A 20,182-nucleotide genomic window follows, 5' to 3' on the forward strand; every position below is an offset into this window, starting at 1 on the left:
GGGATAATAGGTGCACGCCACTACCATCCGGCTAATTTTTGTATTTTTTGTAGAGACGGGGTTTCACCATGTTGACCAGGCTGATCTCGAACTCCTGACGTCTGGTGATCCACCCACCTCGGCCTCCCAAAGTGCTGGGATTACAGGCGTGAGCCACCTCGCCCGGCCTGGATACTTCTTATGTGCAGGAGCATATCTGATTCACTCTCTGCTCTGTCCCCAGTGTTGTCACAGTGCCAGGCAGCAGTTGGAGCACCGCAGATAATCATTGCATGAAAAGGATGGCCACCCAGGACTCTGGGGAAAATGACTATTACTCTTTGGTGCCTATTGACAGTTCAGGGCCCCAAGGTGGGTCCTAGGGTGTCTTTGAGCAGTAAGTGCTTATCTGTAGGCCTCATATAACAGATTTGCTAAGGGGCACCTACTCACAGAGCAGTGATGCCCTTGATATTGTCAGCCAATTAATTCCTTAAGTACTTCAAGGTAGGATAGGCCTGCTGATTTGATTTTATCTGTCTTTTAAGATTGATCTTTGATTATGTCCCATTCCAGCTGGACCTCCTCTTCCCTCCTCCATTGCTAATGGTGTGGGATCTAATTACCTCATCATCCCTTAATTTATTTATGAAAAAGGCTGAGGTTAAAGAAAAGAAAGAAGAAACTCTCTTTGGCCCTTTGGGGACCTTCTGTAAAAGCTTTCCTTTCTGTTTCTCTCCCTGTATGCACGGAAAAAACCTCCCTTTTTTGTCTCTGGGAAGTTAGAATAGTTCTTGTTTACAAATTTAACTAAATTAAACTTCCCTCCCCGTGCTGGGTGGAGGCCAGCCCTGTGGGTTAAGCCTGGCCTGTCGACTCCCACTGGAATAATCAATCTATCAAAACAACCCATTGATCCTGAGGCAAACCGCTTTCAAAACCACCACACAGTTCCTGGATGTCCTGGCTTCCTCCTCATAAGACACGGGGAAGAGGAGTCTTTTGAAATGTTAAATTTTATTATTACACAAGTAATACATGGATACATTCATCTTGTAAAAATTTAACTTCAAAATTCCGTGGAATAAAATGTGAAAGGCACTTTCCTTGCATCCCATCCCACTGTTAACAGCTTCTGATGTATTTTTCTGTTTAGGCCTTTAAACAATGCACATTCATACATGTACACCTACATAAATGTACATTTAATTTTTAAAATAACATAAATGGTATCACTACATAGGTGCCGTTCTGCTAGTTGTTTTCCCGTTTAACATGTCCTGGATATCCAGTCAGACCACAGATCTACGTTTTAACGGCTGTAATCGTATTTCGAAAACCGGATGGAGGCATTATTCATTTGTCCATTTTCCTACTGATGGGTGTTAATATAGATTTCAATTTTTTGGTATTACAAGCTATGTTGCAAGCAGCAGTTCTCTGGGAATTATCCATTCAAGAATGTACTTATTGTGGGCTCCCCATGTGCTCTACTCGGGGTTCGGAGTAAACAAAACTAACCTAAAAATAATTTTGAATGATAGAAACGGGGGCATTTTCTTTTTCAAAGGGGGTGAGACAGGCTGCAGATGGGTCTCTACGCTCTTGCAAGACCATGGAGGCAGTCGAGGTGTCACCCCAGCTGTGAAAATGGGGACCCAGGACCCGCAGATACTGGCGAGGAACAGGGGTGCGGAGCATGAGTCGGCTTTGCACCACGCCCTGGGGTCTCCAGCACTGAAGCCTTCAGCACCATGCAGTGCGGCGGGGAGCGGGTCCTGCTGGGCGGGGCCGAGCTGCGCGCGACCCTCGGCGCGCTCGGGGAGGCCCAGACCGCGGTGGCCTCTCTGGCCCCCGCTCCCGCGGGCTCTATGACACCGCACTGGCTCGCGGGACGGGGCGGGGTTGGCTGAGGGGGAGGAGACAACTCCGCGCTACACGACTCGCGGTGACCCTTACGCGGAAATCTCTCGCGAGAATTCGAAAGTACCGCGCCTGCGTACTACGGTAGCGCCTGGTGGCGGTGGCAGTTTGGCTGCGGGTGTGTGAAGGGAGTCAGTGTGGAGGCCACAGGGTACTCGCCACGATGAGCAGCACCTTAGCTAAAATCGCGGAGATAGAAGCCGAGGTAATGGACGCAGCTGGCGCTTCACTCTTACTCTGAGCATCCCTTCTTCGGTGGCGTCGCTCCTTCCTGTTCTTCCTTGAGCCGCGTCAGGACCGGGCCTAGATTCCGCGACTTCTCTCAGCGAGGCCCGTGTTCCGACTGCCCTCCGCCACAACTTGGAGTCCCCAACTCTCCTCATTCAGGGTCCGCTTTCCCCTCGTCCCGCGCCCACGCTCCCGGACTCCCCTTTGTCCAGGCCCGCGTTCCCCACCCCTGCACCTTAGGCCCTTGGTGTGTACCCCCTCCCAGTGTTTGACTCCTGTTCTGTTGTTTCTTTCCGTTTTTTTTCTTTGAGCAACACTGAATCCTGTCCCTTATTCCATCTCTGACTTGGTCAGATGCTTCAGAATCTTTCGTTAGCATCCTTCGCTGCATCCCCTTATTCCCCCTTTTCCCCAGTCTCTACCCTAATGACCCCCTGATTCAGAGTATTTGCTCCCGGTAATCTGATCTGGAAGTAAAATGACATCTGTGTGGGAACAGTTTATTTCGCCTGGATAATGTGTGATTCCATTGCCTGCGGCCTTCAGAGCGCTTTACAGTTAGGAAAGTGGTGTCCCAGTGTCACATGGGTCCTAACAGCTACAAACAGTAGAAAAGGAACCCGCAGATGGGTTTTAGTCTAGTCTGGGGGCACTAATTGGAATGACCTTAATCGTCTCTCCTCTTTGGGCCTTACTTTGCTTTGTAGTGAGGGAAATAAGCTGAATGGGGGAGAGAATGGATTTTTTACTCTTTTAAAGCCTGTAAAATGGGTATGCTAACATTAGTAGTACTTCGGGAAAAAAATTATTCTCTCAAAGCTGGGGGAAGCGTTCACTGCTTCTAATTTATGGCTGTGATTCCTCCCTTTTAGATGGCTCGGACTCAAAAGAACAAGGCCACAGCACACCACCTGGGGCTGCTTAAGGCTCGTCTTGCTAAGCTTCGTCGAGAACTCATTACTCCAAAGGGTGGTGGTGGTGGGGGTCCAGGAGAAGGTTTGTGCTTTTCTTCAATATATATACTTTTAGGTATAATTCTTGTCAAAAAGTACATACATGTGGTTTAAAAATAACTGAAGATGGCCTAGTGCAATCCTAGCACCCTGGGAGGCTGAGATAGGAGGATTGCTTTGGACCAGGAGTTCAAGACCAGCCTGATCAACATAGACACCCCATCTCAAAAAAAAAAAACAAAAAAAAAAACCAGAAACTTTTTTTTTTTTTTTTTTTTTGAGACGGAGTTTCACTCTTACTGCCCAGGCTGGAGTACAATGGCGAGATCTCAGCTCACCCCAACCTCTGCCTTCTGGTTTCAAGTGATTCTCCTGCCTCAGCCTCCCGAGTAGCTGAGATTATGGGCATGCGCTACCATACCCAGCTAATTTTTGTATTTTTGGTGGAGACGGGGTTTCTTCATGTTGGTCAGGTTGGTCTCGAACTCCTGACCTCAGGTGATCCACCCACCTCGGCCTCCCAAAGTGCTGGGATTACAGGCGTGAGCCACCGTGCCCAGCCAAAAAAAAAAAAGTTTTTTAAAAAGAGAAAAATAAGATGTTCTACTAAAGTAGATTTATATTTTCTAAGTATGAATTCTTGAACCGTGTTTATTTTTATTCTGCCGGTTTCAGAGGCAAATGGATATTGTCTAAGTGTACTGTAGTTTTATTTATATCCTGCCCTGATACAAAATGATTTACATGTGCTGGGTGCAGTGGCTCACCCTTGTAATCCCAGCACTTTGGGAGGCTGAGGCAGGAGGATTGCGTGAGGCCAGGAGTTCGGAACCAGCAAAGCCCTGTCTCTACGGGCTTACAAATGAGGCATAGGTATGAAAGAAGATGTACAAAATATAAAAAATTATCCTAGCATAGTGGTGCATGTCTGTGGTCTCAGCTACTTGGGAGGCTGAGTTGGGAGGACTGCTTGAACCCAGGAGGTTGAGGCTGCAGTGAGTTGTGATGGCGCCACTGTACTCCATCCTGGGTGATAGAGTGAGATCTCATGTTAAGAAAACCAAAGTAGGGCCGGGCGTGGTGGCTCACTCCTGTAATCCCAGTGCTTCGGGAGGCCGAGGTGGGTGGATTACAGGTCAGGAGTTTGAGACCAGCCTGACCAACATGGTGAAACCGCATTTCTGCTAAAAATACAAAAATTAGCTGGGTGTGGTAGCACGCACATGTAATCCCAGCTACTCAGGAGGTTGAGGCAGGAGAATCACTTGAACCTGGGAGGTGGAGGTTGCTGTGAGCCGAGATCATGTACTCCAGCCTGGGTGACAGAGCTAGACTCTGTCTCAAAAAAAAAAGAAAACCAAAGTAGATTTACACTGGCTTACAGAAATATGTAAATCAGTATCATCAACAGGATTAAAAATAAGTAAGGAAATTGATGCAAAGGGAAAATGTACGAAAAGTAAGTTGAAGCCAAGAGGGATAAGATAGATTTAGGACTAAAAGGAATGGTGTAAGATCTGTGCACCTGGTAGAGAAGGGTCACAAATTTGATTCTAAACTTGTTTGAAGCCATTGTAAAAAAAAAAAAAAAAAAAAAAAAGGACAACCCAGTCAGTCACGCAATTTACAGAATTTGTAAGACAAAAAAACAAAAACAAAACTCTTTTTAATTAATTAATTTGTTTATTTTAGTTATAAAACGGTGGCTGCTCCATAGGCAGAGCAGGGCTGCACCATAGGTAGAGTAGCTAACAACCTTATTTTTGGATCATGTTTCATACATATGTTTGAACTGTACCTTTTTTTTTTTTTTTTTTCCCGGAGACAGGGTATTGCTCTGTTGCCCAGGCTGGAGTACAGTGGTATGATCACAGCTCACTGCAGCCTCAACTTCCTGGGCTCAAGTGATCCTCCCACCTCAGCCTCTCAAGTAGCTGAGACCTACAGGCGTACACCACTATGCCTGGCTAATTTTTGTATTTTTTGTAGAGACAAGGTTTTGCCATGTTGCTCAGGCTTGACCTGAATTCCTGGGCTCAAGAGATCCTCCTGCCTCAGCCTCTGGAATAGCAAGGACTATAGATGTGTGCCACTGTGCCTGACTTTTTTGAATATAGTTTTTTTTTTTTTTTTTGAGGTGGAGTCTTGCTCTGTCGCCCAGGCTGGAGTGTAGTGGCGTGATCTCCGCTCACTGCAAGCTCCGCCTCCCGGGTTCACGCCATTCTCCTGCCTCAGCCTCCCGAGTAGCTAGGACTACAGGCACCCGCCACCACGCCCGGCTACTTTTTTGTATTTTTTAGTAGAGATGGGGTTTCACCGTGTTAGCCAGGATGGTCTCGATCTCCTGACCTTGTGATCCCCCACCTTGGCCTCCCAAAGTGCTGGGATTACAAGCGTGAGCCACCACGCCCGGCCTGAATACAGTTTTTTAAAATATCAAACACTGCATTGAATTTTGTGAATTGCTGTGCCCTTAAGTTTTGTGTGCTTGAGTTCTCCTTTAAAGGTAAACCATAAAAAGTTTGAGAAATAGTGCCTAGAGGGATAGGCAGTAAAAATATGAAAGAAATTACATGAGTCGTAACAGTCCTGGGGATAACTCTTCTCTTTTTGGTATTCATTGATGTTTTAGGTTTTGATGTGGCCAAGACAGGTGATGCTCGAATTGGATTTGTTGGTTTTCCATCTGTGGGGAAGTCGACACTGCTTAGTAACCTGGCAGGGGTATATTCTGAGGTGGCAGCCTATGAATTCACTACTCTGACCACTGTGCCTGGTGTCATCAGATACAAAGGTGCCAAGATCCAGGTGAGTCAAGCCTGCAGACTAAGGAAGGAAAGATATCTATTCTTCATTTAGGAAGAACTTTATTGGGAGCTCACTGTATGCCAGGCCTGATTTTTGATCTACCAGGCACTTACTACCTGGTAGGGGAAATAGAGCAGTACAGTAATAAAATGGGATAGTGCATGTGAAAATGCAGAGAAAGAGCCGGGCACAGTGGCTCACGCCTGTAATCCCAGCACTTTGGGAGGCCAAGGCGGGCAGATCACCTGAGGTCGGGAGTTTGAGACCAGCCTGGCCAACATGGAGAAACCCCGTCTCTACTAAAAATATAAAATTAGGCCGGGCGCGGTGGCTCAAGCCTGTAATCCCAGCACTTTGGGAGGCCGAGACGGGCGGATCACGAGGTCAGGAGATCGAGACCATCCTGGCTAACACGGTGAAACCCCGTCTCTACTAAAAAATACAAAAAAATAGCCGGACGCGGTGGCGGGCGCCTGTAGTCCCAACTACTCGGGAGGCTGAGGCAGGAGAATGGCGTGAACCCGGGAGGCGGAGCTTGTAGTGAGCTGAGATCCGGCCACTGCACTCCAGCCTGGGCGGCAGAGCGAGACTCCGTCTCACAAAAAAAAAAAAATATAAAATTAGCCAGGCGTGGTGGCACATGCCTTTAATCCCAGCAACTCAGGAGGCTGAGGCAGGAGAATCACTTGAACTACTTTTTCACTTGAGGGTGGGGGCTGGTACTACAGGTGAGCACCACCATGCCTGGCTAATTTTTTATATTTTTAGTAGAGATGGGGTTTCACCATGCTGGTCAGGCTGGTCTCGAACCCCTGACCTTGTGATCCGCCCACGTTGGCCTCCCAAAGTGTAGGATTTACAGGTGTGAGCCACTGCGCCTGACCCCCTGGTTGTATTTTTAATGGTCTTTTTTTCCAGCTGGTCAGATGTCCATGCAGAGACACATGTCCCTTTTTGGGATCCTATGTCCAAATGCGTATGACAAGAATGAAGCAGTGTGGACGTATCTGGACCATGGCTTGATTCTAGCTGGTTTCAGAGTCTTGTTGAGAGTCTTTGGCAGCTGAAGATAATAACTTTTTTTTTTTTTTGTGGGATGCTTTTGACACCTCTTTCAGGACTTTTGAGTATTTCAAAATAGAGTTGCTTAACTCCTCTGCTTCTCTTTCCCAGAAAACCTTCATTCTTTCAGTCTCTTCTGAGCTTAGAATCCCCCAGCTTTTTTTTGCATGGTGATCTCTTTCCTCCCTTTGTCCTCTGCCTCTGTTTCTTCTCCTCTTTTGGCTTTCTTCAGAAACTAAGTTATATAAGCATACTAGTAGATATCCTTAACCTTTTTTTTTTTTTTTTTTTTTGTGGAGACAGAATCTCAGTCTATCTCCCAGGCTGGAATGCAGTGGCACAATCTCGGCTCACTGCACCCTCCACCTCCTGGGTTCCAGCGATTCTCCTGCTTCAGCCTCCCGAGTAAGCTGGGACTACAGGCACGCACCCCCGTGCCCGGCTAATTTTTTATTTTTATTTTTTGTAGAGACGGGGTTTCGCCATACGGCCAGGCTGGTCTCGAGCTCCTGACCTCTTGATCCTCCTGCCTCCGCCTCCCAAAGTGTTGGGATTACAGGCATGAGCCACCACGCCCAGCCAGGTGTCCTTAATCTTAACTGGATTAAGTTGACTGCCCAGAATGTTCCCTAAAAAGCTGTTTCATGGGATAGGACTCGTTATCTGACTTGGTGGGGGAAGAATACAGAATTAGACCCACTTAAAGAGGGAGTTTTATTTTTGTTTCTTTTTTTTTGTAAGGAAGGTCTTTAACAGTAAAGGTGCCTAAAAATGGAGTGGTACCTCTTATTTAATGAATTACTATGTGTGAAGAAGTCCAAGTAATGGGTGAACCACCTACCGCCACAGATGATGTAAAGAGGACTGATGTATCACATAGGCAGATATTGACCTATAGAGTGGGTGTACAGTGCTTTGAAAATTAGGATCGCCAGCCACAGCGTACTGCTTCCGGAACTTCAGCACTTTGGGGCCGAGATCGGCGATCATTTGTAGTCAGATCGAGACGCTAACATGGTGAAACCCCGCCTTGATTAAGAAATACAAATTAAAGCCGGCAGGTGGCCCGTCCCACGTCCGGAGCAACATTAACGCGAACCTTCGAAACGGAAGCTGGCGAACGCCCGCCCGCCGTTCCTGTCATACTTATCCCAAAAAAAAAGAAAATTATGGGACTTAGGTTTTACCTTGCTAAAGTCTGTAGAACTCCTTTTGCACTATACACAGTTGATTTGTGTATTTAAGTTGCCTGCTTTAACTTCTTTCTTTTTTTTTTTTTTTTTGAGACAGAGTCTCACTCTGTTGCCCAGGCTGGAGTGCAGTGGCACGATCTCAGCTCACTGCAACCTCCGCCTCCTGGGATCATGCCATTCTCCTGCCTCAGGCTCCCGAGTAGCTGGGACTACAGGTGCCCTCCACCACACCCGGTTAAGTTTTTTGTATTTTTAGTAGAGATGGGTTTCACCGTGTTAGCCAGGATGGTCTTGATCTCCTGACCTTGTGATCTGCCCGCCTCAATCTCCCAAAGTGCTGGGATTACAGGCGCGAGCCACCGTGCCTGGCCTCACCTGCTTTAACTTCTAAAGGCATTGGAGTTTGAAGTAGTTTAACATTCAATTTCTTAAAATTCTGTAATTCCTTTTTTTTTTTTTTTTTTTTTGGAGACAGCATCTTGCTCTGTCTTCTAAGCTGGAGTGCAGTGGCATGATCTTGGCTCACTGCAACCTCCGCCTCCTGGGTTCAAGCAATTCGCTGAGTAGCTGGGATTTCAGCCACACGCCATCACACCCAGCTAATTTTTTTGTGTTTTTAGTAGAAATGGAGTTTCACCATGTTTGCCAGGCTGGTTTTGAACTCCTGACCTCAAGTGATCTGCCCACCTCGGCCTCCCAAAATGCTGATTACAGGCGTGAGCCACTGCACCCGGCCCCATGATATAAATAAATATGTTTTTCTTAGATTTTGGTTGGTTGTAACATGAAATTCAGATATATAAAGCCTTGACTGTTTATTGAATGTTGCTTATTAGGCATTGACTGTTTTATTGAATGTTATTGAATGTTGAATCATTAGTTGCTACATTTAAATTCTTAAACCTAACTTTTAAAATATTTTCATCTGAAGAAAAGCTAAATTTAGGTTGCCTTTACTTTTGTAAAGGCCTTAATAAATTTTCTTTTTTTTGAGAAGGAGTCTCGCTCTGTCGCCTAGGCTGGAGTGCAGTGGCGCGATCTTGGCTCGCTGCAAGCTCCGCCTCCTGGGCTCACGCCATTCTCCTGCCTCAGCCTCCCGGATAGCTGGGACTACAGGCGCCCGCCACCACGCCTGGCTAATTTTTTTGTATTTTTAGTAGAGGCGGAGTTTCACTGTGTTAGCCAGGATGGTCTCGATCTCCTGACCTCGTGATCTGCCTGCCTTGGCCTTCCAAAGTGCTGGGATTACAGGCGTGAGCCACCATGCCCTGCCTCTTTTTTTTTTTAAAGAGACAGAGTCTTGCTGTGTTGCCCAGGCTGGAGTGCAGTGGCGCGATTCGGCTCACTGCAACCTCCGCCTCCAGGATTTAAGTGATTTTTGTGCCTCAGCCTCCCGAGTAGCTGGGACTACATGCGCATGCCTCCACACCTGGCTAATTTTTGTATTTTCAGTAGAGATGGGGTTTCACCATATTGGCCAGACTGGTCTTGAACTCCTGACCTCGTGATCTGCATGCCTTGGCCTCTCAAAGTTCTGGGATTATAGACTTGAGCCACCACACCTGTCTGGGCCTTAATAAATTTTCTGCCTGTGTTCAGCTGCCACAGTTAAAAAGCCCTTGCACTTTTTCCCTCAGTTTATTTATTCTCTCTTTCAGATGATCTTTTTGAGGTTATAGTCATATTCCAGTTTTAACAAGTTTTAGATTATTCATGTAGATTATTCGAGTTCTCACTAATATCAGTTCTCATACTGTTGGGCGTGTGTGTGTGTGTGTGTGCGTGTGTGTGTGTGTGTGTGTGTGTGTTGTGGGGGGGCATTATTTATTTTTTTATTTGAGATGGAGTCTCACTCTGTTGCCCAGGCTGGAGTGCAGTGGTGTGATCTCGGCTCACTACAATCTCCGCCTCCCGGGTTCAAGCGATTCTCCTGTGTCGGCCTCCCAAGTAGCTGGGATTACAGGTGCCCACCACTATGCCCAGCTAATTTTTGTCTTTTTAGTAGAGTTGGGGTTTCACCATGTTGGTCAGGCTAGTCTCGAACTTCTGAGCTCAGGTGACCCACTCGCCTCGGCCTCCTAAAGTGCTGGGATTATAAGTGTGAGCAACTGTGCCTGGCCTTTTCTTTTTCTTTTTCTTTTTTTTTTTTTTTTTTTTGAGATGAAGTCTCACTGTGTTGCCCAAGCTGGAGTGCAGTGGCACAACCTCGGTTCACTGCAACCTCCACCTCCCGGGTTCAAGTGATTCTCCTGCCTCAGCCTCCTGAGTAGCTAGGACTATAGGTATGTGCCACATGCCCGGCTAATTTTTGTATTGGTGATATTGTCCTCTATCAGTTGGTTATGGTTGTCTATAGGGTTTCTCTAAAGTTCCTTTTTTTTGGACAGTTAATATATATTTTAGGGGAGATACTTCAAGAAGATGCAAACCCTGTTTTTCCTCAAGCTTTTGCCTGCTCATTGTAGCATCCATCTGTGGGTCTTGTCTGTAACAGTTATTATTGTACTTTTTGCCTCATGGTAATTCTCCCTCACACTGTCACCCAGGCTGAGTGCAGTGGCACGGGCACGATCGTGGCTTACTGCAGCCTCGACTTCCCAGGCTCAAATGATCCTTCCACCTTAGCCTTCCAAGTAGCTGGGACTATAGGCATGCACCACCATGCCTGACTAATTTTTTATTTTTTGTAGAGACAGAGTCTCAATATGTTGCCCAGGCTGGTCTCGAACTCCTACATACAAGCAGTCCACCTGCCTCAGCCTCCTGAGGTGCTGGGGTTATAGGCATGAGCCACTGTGCTGGGCTTGAGTATGTTCTTTTGTTTTATTTTTATTTTTTCTTTTCTTTTTTTTTTTTTTTTGGGGGTAGTCTGGCGCTGTATCACCAGGCTGGAGTGCAGTGGGGCGATCTCGGCTCCGCAGCTCCGCCTCCCGGGTTCCGCCATTCTCTGCCTCAGCCTCAGTAGCTGGGACTACAGTAGCCGCCACCCGCCCGGCTAGTTTTTGTATTTTTAGTAGAGGCGGGGTTTCCACCGTGTTAGCCAGGATGGTCTCGATCTCCTGACCTCGTGATCCACCCGCCTCGGCCTCCCAAAGTGCTGGGATTACAGGCTTGAGCCACCGCGCCCGGCCTTTTTTTTTTTTTTTTTTGAGTAGGTCCTTGAATGGAGAAGTTGAACTGTCTAGCACCTCCTAAATCGAAGTTTTTCATTTGGGTTTATTTAATGCAAAGTATATTTCTGTAATTTCTTTTTTTTTTTTTTTTTTTTTTTTGGAGCCCGGGTCTGGCTCTGTCACCCAGGCTGGAGTGCAGTGGCGGGATCTCCAGTTCACTGCAAGCTCGCCTCCCGGGTTCCCGCCATTCTCCTGCCTCCAGCAGCTCCCAAGTAGCTGGGACTACAGGGGCCCGATCACCTACGCCCAGCTAGTTTTTTGTATTTTTAGTAGAGGCGGGGTTTCACCCGTGTTAGCCAGGATGGTCTCGATCTCCTGACCATGATCCACCGTCTGGCCTCCCAAAGAGATGCTGGGATTACAGGCTTGAGCCACCGCGCCCGGCCTATTTCTGTAATTTCTTATATTCTTAGAGCAAAGCATATCTGATTTAAATTATGTTTTGGCCAGGCATGGTGGCTCAAGCCTGTAATCCCAGTACTTTGGGAGGCCAAGGTGAGCGGATCACCTGAGGTCAGAAGTTCGAGACCAGGTTGGCTAACATTTGAGATATAAATTTGAATCACATGTGATGTGGGGTTGGTTTTTTTCAGTCACATCATTAGGCACACTGACTTCTGTAGTTTTTTTTTTTTTTTTGAGGCGGGTCTGGCTCACGCCCAGGCTGGAGTGCAGTGGCGGGATCACCGGCTCACTGCAAGCTCCGCCTCCCGGGTTCAAAGCATTCTCCTGCCTCAGCCTCGAATTGCTGGGACTACAGGCATCCCTTCACCACGCCAGCTAGTTTTTGTATCTTTTAGTAGAGGCGGGGTTTCATAGTGTGTTAGCCAGGATGGTCTGCGATCTCCTGACCTGCATTGATCCGTAGTCACCGGCCTCCCAAAAAGTGCTGGGATTACAGGCGAGCCACGGCCCGGCCACTTCTGTGAAGTTTTTACGTTACTGCATTTTCTGGGCAGTTGAGCAGTCATTTTTATCTTTTTAAAATCTTTTAAAATTTATTTATTTTTATTATTTTTTGAGACAGAGTCTTACTGTGTCGCCCAGGCTGGAGTGCAGTGGCACTTGTCTCGCAACCTTAGCTATCTCGGGTTCAAGTCATTCTTGTGCCTCAGCCTCCAGAGTAGCTGGGATTACAGGCGTGTGCCACCACACCTGGCTATCTTTTGTGTTTTTTGTACAGAGGAGGTTTCACCATGTTGGCCAGGATGGTCTCGAACCCCTGAGCTCAAGCGATCTACCTGCTTCGGGGTAGAAAGTGTTGTGGAATTATAGGTGTGAGTTACTGGGCCCAGCCTGAGCAGTCATTTTTTATTGGGGCACACATCAGAGTCACTTGTGAAGCCTTTTGAAGTACAGATCCATGTCTGAACTCTAGTTTGGCCCTTCAAATCAGAATCTGCAGGGATGGGTTTCAGCTCTCTACATTTTTTAAGTTTTTCCAGGTGATTCAGTTGTGCTTTCCTGCTTAAGAACAGCTATAGAAATTTTTGTAAGTTGAGGATTTGCAGAAATTTCAATATATATCATATGTAAATATCAAGATTGAGCTGATACCTGCTGTAAGGAATTTATATGGAGGCTCAGCCTTCTGAAAAGTGGGGGACACTGAAAAATATTAATGTAGAATTGGCCAGTCATGGTGGCTCACTCCTGTAATCCTAGTACTTTTAGTACTTTGCGAGGCTGAGGTGGGTGGATTTCCTGAGCTCAGGAGTTGGAGACCAGCCTGGGCAACACATTGAAACCCCGTCTCTACTAGAATACAAAAAATTAGCCGGGTGTGGTGGTGTGTGCCCTGTAGTCTCAGCTACTCTGGAGGCTGAGACAGGAGAATTGCTAGAACCTGGGAGGCAGAGGTGGTAGTGAGCCGAGATCGTACCACTGCACTCCAGCCGGGGTGGCAGAGTGAGACTCTGTCTTTTAAAAAAGTTAATGTAGAATAATGGATTTTGTCTAGAAAACATGGGTTATAACCTATTAGAACTATGACTTTGGACAAGTCACTTACCCGCTGTGAACTTCAGCTAGTATCCTTATCTCACAGGGTTGTTAGACATTTTCAACTAGGTAAAGTACATAAAAAGCCTGGCCTGGGCACGGTGGCTCATGCCTGTAATCCCAGAACTTTGGGAGGTCGAGGCGGGCAGATCACGAGGTCAGGAGTTTGAGACCAGCCTGGCCAATATGGTGAAACCCCGTCCCTACTAAAAATACAAAAATTAACCAGGCGTGGTGGTGTGCACCTGTAGTCCTCAGCTACTCGGGAGTTTGAGGCAGAAGAATCGCTTGAACCCGGTAGATGGAGGTTTCAGTGAGCGGAGGTGGTGCCACTGCACTCCAGCCTGGGCAACAGAGTGAGACTGTGTCTCCCAAAACAAAAAAACAAAAGACGCCTCTAGGCTGGGCGTGGTGGCTCACACCTGTAATTCCAACACTTTGGGAGGCTGAGGCAGGCAGATCACCTGAGGTCAGGAGTTTGACACCCGCCTGGCCAACATGGTAAAACCGTCTGTACTACAAATACACAAAAGTTTGTTGGGCATGGTGGCAGGTGCCTGTAATCCCAGCTACTTGGTAGGCTGAGGCAGGAGAATTGCTTGAACCTGAGAGGCACAGGTTACAGTGAGCCAAAATTGTGCTGTTGCACTCCAACCTGGGCAAAAAGCATGAAACTCCATCTCCCAAAAAAAAAAAAATGCCTGTAGCTGACATTTAGTAGATGCTTATTAAAAGTAATATTCATGGCCAGGTGCAGTGGCTCGCGCCTGTAATCCTAGCACTTTGGGAGGCCGAGGCGGGAAGATCACAAGGTCAGGAGATCAAGACCATCCTGGCTAACACAGTGAAACCCCGTCTCTACTAAAAATACAAAAAAATTAGCCGGGCGTGGTGGCGGGTGCCTGTAGTCCCAGCTACTCGGGGAGGCTGAGGCAGGAGAATGGCGTGGAGGTGGAGCTTGCAGTGAGCTGAGATTGTGCCACTGCACTCCAGCCTGGGCAACAAAGCGAGACTCTGTCTCAAAAAAAAAAAAAAAAAAAAAGTAATATTCCCACACTCACTTATAAAGCAGATTGGATTTGGGTCTGATAAATTATAGGTACTTGAGAAATAAATTAATTCTGTTTAATATTTTCAAATGTATAACTAGTTTTTTCTTTGATCCTCTTCCACCATTCTTAATCTTACAGCTCCTGGATCTCCCAGGTATCATTGAAGGTGCCAAGGATGGGAAAGGTAGAGGTCGTCAAGTCATTGCAGGTGAGTGGCACTTGCCACCATCCTGGGATATCATTCCCTTCTCTGGTACTATTCCTTTAGTCAGGGACTACTAGGCTTGAGGTTATACCACAGTGAAGGGCATAGTTTCACCTGACTTCTCATTAGAGGTGAAACTTGAAGGGACCTCAGCTGCAACGTTAGCAGTGTTCTGAATCTGTGCTGTCCAACATTGTAGCTCCTAGGCATGTATGGGTATAGAGCTCTTGACATGTGCCTAGTACAATTAAGGAGCTAGTGGAGTCTGTATTGGACAATGCAGCTTTAGATGTTTTATATGGCCGTCATATTGAGATCTTCTGTTCTTTTCTTGTGTTGGATCTTCTATTTCCTAGAGGCAATGTCTACTTTTTTGGATGTTTTGCTGAAAGACATTCTTTAATTACTTCCCCAGGGAAGATGAATGATACAGGTAAATTTTTCTGTCTTCTCATTTTTTTTTTTTTTTGTGGGGGACAGTGGCTCACTCTGTCATCCAGGCTGGAGTACAGTGGGACAATCTTGGCTCACTGCAACCTCTGCCTCCCGGGTTCAAGGAATCCTCCCACCTCAGCCTCCCAGGTAGCAGGGATTACAGGGGTGTGCCACTATGCCTGGCTAATTTTTTTTTCTTTTTTTTTCTTTTTTTTTTTTTGTAGAGATGGAGTTTCACCATGTTGCCCAGGCTGGTCTCAAACTCCTGAGCTCAAGTGATCTGCCTGCCTTGGTTTCCCAGAGTGCTGTCCTTTCATGTTTTTTTTTTTTTTTTTTTTGAGAAGGTCCTGCGGCTCATGCGCCCAGGCTGGAGTGCAGTAGCGGATCTCAGCTCACGCAAGCTCACCACCTCCCAGGTTTCACGCCATTCTCCTGCCTCAGCCTCCCAAGTAGCTGGGACTACGAAGCCGCCACCTCACCTGGCTAGTTTTTGTAGCTATTTTAGTAGAGAGGCGGGGTTTCACAGTGTTAGCCAGGATGGTCTCGATCTCCTGACCATTGATCCTTCCGTCTTTCGGCCTCCCAAAGTGCTGGGATTACAGGCTTGAGCCACAGCGCCCGGCCTTGTCCTTTCATGTTTGAAGGTTATTTTTATTTTACCCTTGTACTGGGGTCATTAGTTTTGCTATTTATAGATTTATAAATTAGAAGTCATTTTCCCTCAGAAATTTGAAGAACACTATCTTATAGCGTCTACTATTGCTGTTGAGTCCAATAGTTAGAACTTTTTTTTTGTTTTTGATAAATAACCAACTTTTTTCCCCCTCACTGGAAGGTCTTAAAAGCTTCACTTCAGGCTGGGAGGCAGCGGTGGCTCATGCCATGTAATCCCCAGCACTTTGGGAAGCTGGGGCAGTCTGCGAGGTCAGGAGATGAGACCATCCTGGCTGACACAGTGAAACCCTCTCTCTACTAAAAATATACAAAAAATTAGCATTGTGGTAGCAGGCTTGTAGTGCTACTAGGGAAGCAGAGGCAGGAGAATGGTGTGAACCTGGGAGGAGCTTGCAGTGAGCGGTCGTTATACAAATGAGACTCTGTATCAAAAAAGGCTACTTCAGCAAATTAGTGCTTGGTTTGGGCTTTGTTTTGTTTGTTTTGTTTTGAGGGTGGAGTCTCACTGTCACCAGAACTGGGAGTGCAGTGAAGCCATCTTGGCCTGCTGGCTCAGCCTCCCAGGTTCATGCCCTTCTCACCTCAGCCTCCCAAGTAGCACGGGACTGCAGGCCACCTGACCCAGCCTTTTGTATTTTTTAGTAGGGAGATGGGGTTTCACCATGTTGGCCAGGATGGTCTCGATCTCCTGATGCTGTGATCTGCCTCGGCCTCCCAAAGTGCTGGGATTACAGGCGGTGACCCACGCTGGCCCTCTCTTTCTTTTCTTTTTTTTTTTTTTTTTTTTTTTTTTTTTTTTTTGGTGGTCTCGCTGTCACCCAGGCTGGAGTGCAGTGGCGATCTCGGCTCCTGCAAGCTCCGCCTCGGGTTCCACGCCATTCCTCCTGCCTCAGCCTCCGGTAGCTGGTACTACAGGCGCCCATGCTCTGCGCGCCCGGCTAGTTTTGTATTTTAGTAGAGCCCGGGGTTTCTGTATTAGCCGGATGGTCTCGATCTCCTGACCTCGCGATCCACCCAGCCTCGGCCTCCCAAGTGCTGGGATTACAGGCTTGAGCCACAGCGTGACCTCTTTCTTTGGTATCTTGCTGGATATTTGGTGGAGCTTTTTTTTTTTTTTTTTTTGGTCGGAACAGGGTCTCACTCTCACTCCCATCACCTAGCCTGGAGTGCAGTGGTGGGATCTCGGCTCACTGGAGTCCCTGGACTCGGGTGATCCACCTCAGCCTCCTGAGTAGCAGGGACTACAGGTGCGTGCCACCATACCTGGCTAATTTTTTTGTATTTTTAGTAGAGAGAGAGTTTTGTCATGTTGCCTGGGCTACCTTTTTTTTTTTTTTCTTCCTTAATTTCCATCTCCCTTTCCTGGTGTGGTAGACTCTTTCAGCATGACTACTCATATCTTTCATTTTATTGGAAATTTTTCTGTGTTCTTTGATAATTTCCTCTGAGTTCCTTATTTATGGAAGGACTGCTAATAGAATGCTGGACTTCTGGGTTTATAATTTTCTTAACTTTCTTGTTTTATAAAGACAGAGTCTCACTCTGTCACCCAGGCTTGAGTGCAGCGGCCTGATCGTATGTAGCTCACCATAACTGTGAACTCCTAGGCTCAAGCAATCTTCCCATGTCAGCTTTCTGAGTAGCTAGGACTAGAGACATGCAATACCGTGCTGGGCTAAATTTTAAAACTTTTTTTGTAGGGGTCTTGCTTTCTTGCCCAGGCTGGTCTTGAGCCCCTGGGCTCAAGTGATCCTTCTGCCTTGGCCTCCCAAAGTGTTGGAATTACAGGTGTGACCCACTGCACTTGGCCCTTGTAATTTTTTAAAATTACCTTTTGTCTCTTAATTTTTTCTTTAAGTGATTTTCTCAGCATTATCTTCTAATCCTGCTGTTGAGTGTATTGCTGCTGTAGTATTGTTTTTAATTTCTAAGACTTTGTTTCTGTCTTCTGATTTTTCCTTTTTTTTTTTTTTTTTTAGCATCTTGTTCTTGTTTCGTGGATGCATTATTTTCTCTTAGACTCTTGTGTATTCTGTTTGCTTTTTTTTTTTTTTTTTTTTTTTTGGAGATGGAGTCCCACTGTGTTGCCCAGGCTGGAGTGCAATGGCACGATCTTGGCTCACTGCAACCTCTGCCTCCTGAGTTCAAGTGATTCTCCTGCCTCTGCCTCCTGAATAGCTGGAATTATAGGCACCTGCCACCACACCTGGCTAATTTTTGTATTTTTAGTAGAGATGGGGTTTCACCACGTTGGCCAGGCTGGTCTTAAACTGCTAACCTTAGGTGATCCACCCACCTTGGCCTCCCAAAGTGCTGGGATTACAGGCATGAGCCACCGGGCCCTCCCGACTCCTGTCTATTCTTAACAAAGACACATATGACTTCCCCATTGTCAAACCTGATGCCCAGTTTATTGTCCACATCTTTCTAAAGAGAGTAACACAGTTGATCACTCCCTCCTTGAAGTATTACCTGATCTCTGACACCAGTGCTTCTTCCTGGTCTCCTTTGCTTGATCTGCCCCCTCATCAAGCCCTCTAAATGTGGATTGCCGCAATGCCTAATCTTGGAGTTTCTTTTCTTCTCTGTCTCTGCTCTGTCTATGCCAAATGAGGGTTATTTCATCTAGTTCTTTGGTTTTAAATGTCTGGATCTATATTCTAATGATTATGAAATGTGTGGCAGTATTTTGCCTTCTGATGAACTGCAGATCAGCTGCCGACATATCTCCGCTTGGATGTCTAATTAGGTGTCTCAGACTTAACATGTATAAGATTACATTCTTGATCTTAGCTCAGGCGGGGGGATCACTTGAGCTCAAGAGTTTGAGACCAGCCTGGGCAACATAGTGATACCTAATCTCTATTAAAAAATGAAAGTAAATTTAAAAATTAAAAAACAAAAAGACATTATTGATCTCCCATCCTCAACTTGCTCTTCCCTTAGTCTTTTCTATCTCTGTAAAGGCAAATTTATCCTTCAGAACTTATAGGTCAAATCTTTTTTTCCCTATCATCCCCCACATCTACTATGTTATTATATCCAGTTGGTTTTACCTTTGAAATATATCTAGAGGCTAGCCACTCTTTTTTTCCCCCTTTTTCATCCTTAAGTGAAAAACATTGAGTTAGGTGACTGACTTCCTGGCTACTATGCTAAGGAGGAAACTCTATCAAAAGATGGAGTTAATCATACTTCTCAGTTCATGGCACATTTTCTTCTCTTTTTTTTTTTTTTTGAGACAGAGTCTCGCTCTGTCGCCCAGGCTGGAGTGCAGTGGCCGGATCTCAGCTCACTGCAAGCTCCGCCTCCCGGGTTCACACCATTCTGCTCAGCCTCCTGAGTAGCTGGGACTACAGTCACCTGCCACCACGTCTGGCTAATTTTTTGTATTTTTAGTAGAGACAGTATTTCACTGTGATAGACAGGATAGGATGGTCTTGATCTCCTGACCTCGTGATCTGCCCGTCTCGGCCTCCCAAAGTGCTGGGATTACAGGCTTGAGCCACCGTGCCTGGCCTTTCTTTTCTTCCTTTTCTTTTTTTGAAGAGACAGGGTCTTGCTCTCTTGACCAGGCTGGAGTACAGTGGCATGATCACAGCTCACTGCAGCCTCAATCTCCTGGGATCAGGCGATCCTTCCTCCTCGGCCTCTTGAGTAGCTAGGACTACAGGCAGCATGTACCATCATGCCCGGCTAATTTTTTACTTTTTGAGAGACAGTCTCACTATGTTGTTCAGGATGGTCTCGAAAACCCTGAGCTCGAGAGGGTCTCTCTCTCCTCAGCTTCCTGAGTAGCTGGGACTACTGGCATGCACCACCGTGCCAGGCTAATTAATTTTTACTTTTTTAGAGGTAGAATCTCGATATATTGCCCAGGCAGTGATTGTTGTCTTACTGTTTTTCAAGAATTTCTCTTAAATTCTTTGTCTAATATGATATTTACTAGTTACATGCGACTAAAATTTAATTACAATTAAATAAAATTTAAAATTTAGTTCCTCAATTATGTAAGCCACATTTTATGTGCTTATTAGCTACATGTGACTAGTAACTACTGTATTGGACAGTACAGATGCAGAATATTTTCATTATTGCAGAAACTGCTTTAGACATTACAAATATCTTCTCCCATTAATTTTGTCCAAGGTAGTATTTGTTGAATAAAAACCCTTAATTTTGTTAGAATCTACTCTTTATTTGTAGCTGGGATCACAGGTGTGTGCCACCACGCCCGGCTAATTTTTTTGTATTTTTAATAGAAACAGGGTTTCACCATGTTGGTCAGGCTTGTCTCGAACTCCTGACCTCAAGGGACCCGCCTGCCTCAGTCTCCCAAAGTGCTGGGATTACAGGTGTGAGCACCTGGCCTACTGTTTATTTTTTCTTATGGTTTGTGCTTTTAAAGTTTTATTTAAGAAGTCCCTATCTTTCCTTAGGTCTTAGATATAGTCTCCTGTTTTTTCTTTTTTTTTTTTTTTTTTTTTTTTTTTTT

General features: G+C 46.1%; 1 protein-coding gene across 1 annotated transcript; it reads left to right on the forward strand.

The window, feature by feature from the left end:
* Positions 1-2,065: 2,065 nt before the first annotated feature.
* On the forward strand, positions 2,066-14,580 carry DRG1 (developmentally regulated GTP binding protein 1; the record flags this gene model as incomplete). The annotated part of the gene is given in 4 exon segments (NM_001168770.1): positions 2,066-2,107; positions 3,003-3,126; positions 5,716-5,891; positions 14,511-14,580. Coding segments are annotated over 4 exon segments (412 nt in total), but the record flags the coding sequence as incomplete, so codon positions are not given.
* Between the last annotated feature and the right edge of the window lie 5,602 nt (positions 14,581-20,182).

This window comes from Papio anubis, unplaced genomic scaffold (genome assembly GCF_008728515.1).
Source record: "Papio anubis isolate 15944 unplaced genomic scaffold, Panubis1.0 scaffold1032, whole genome shotgun sequence".
Classification (NCBI taxonomy): domain Eukaryota; kingdom Metazoa; phylum Chordata; class Mammalia; order Primates; family Cercopithecidae; genus Papio; species Papio anubis.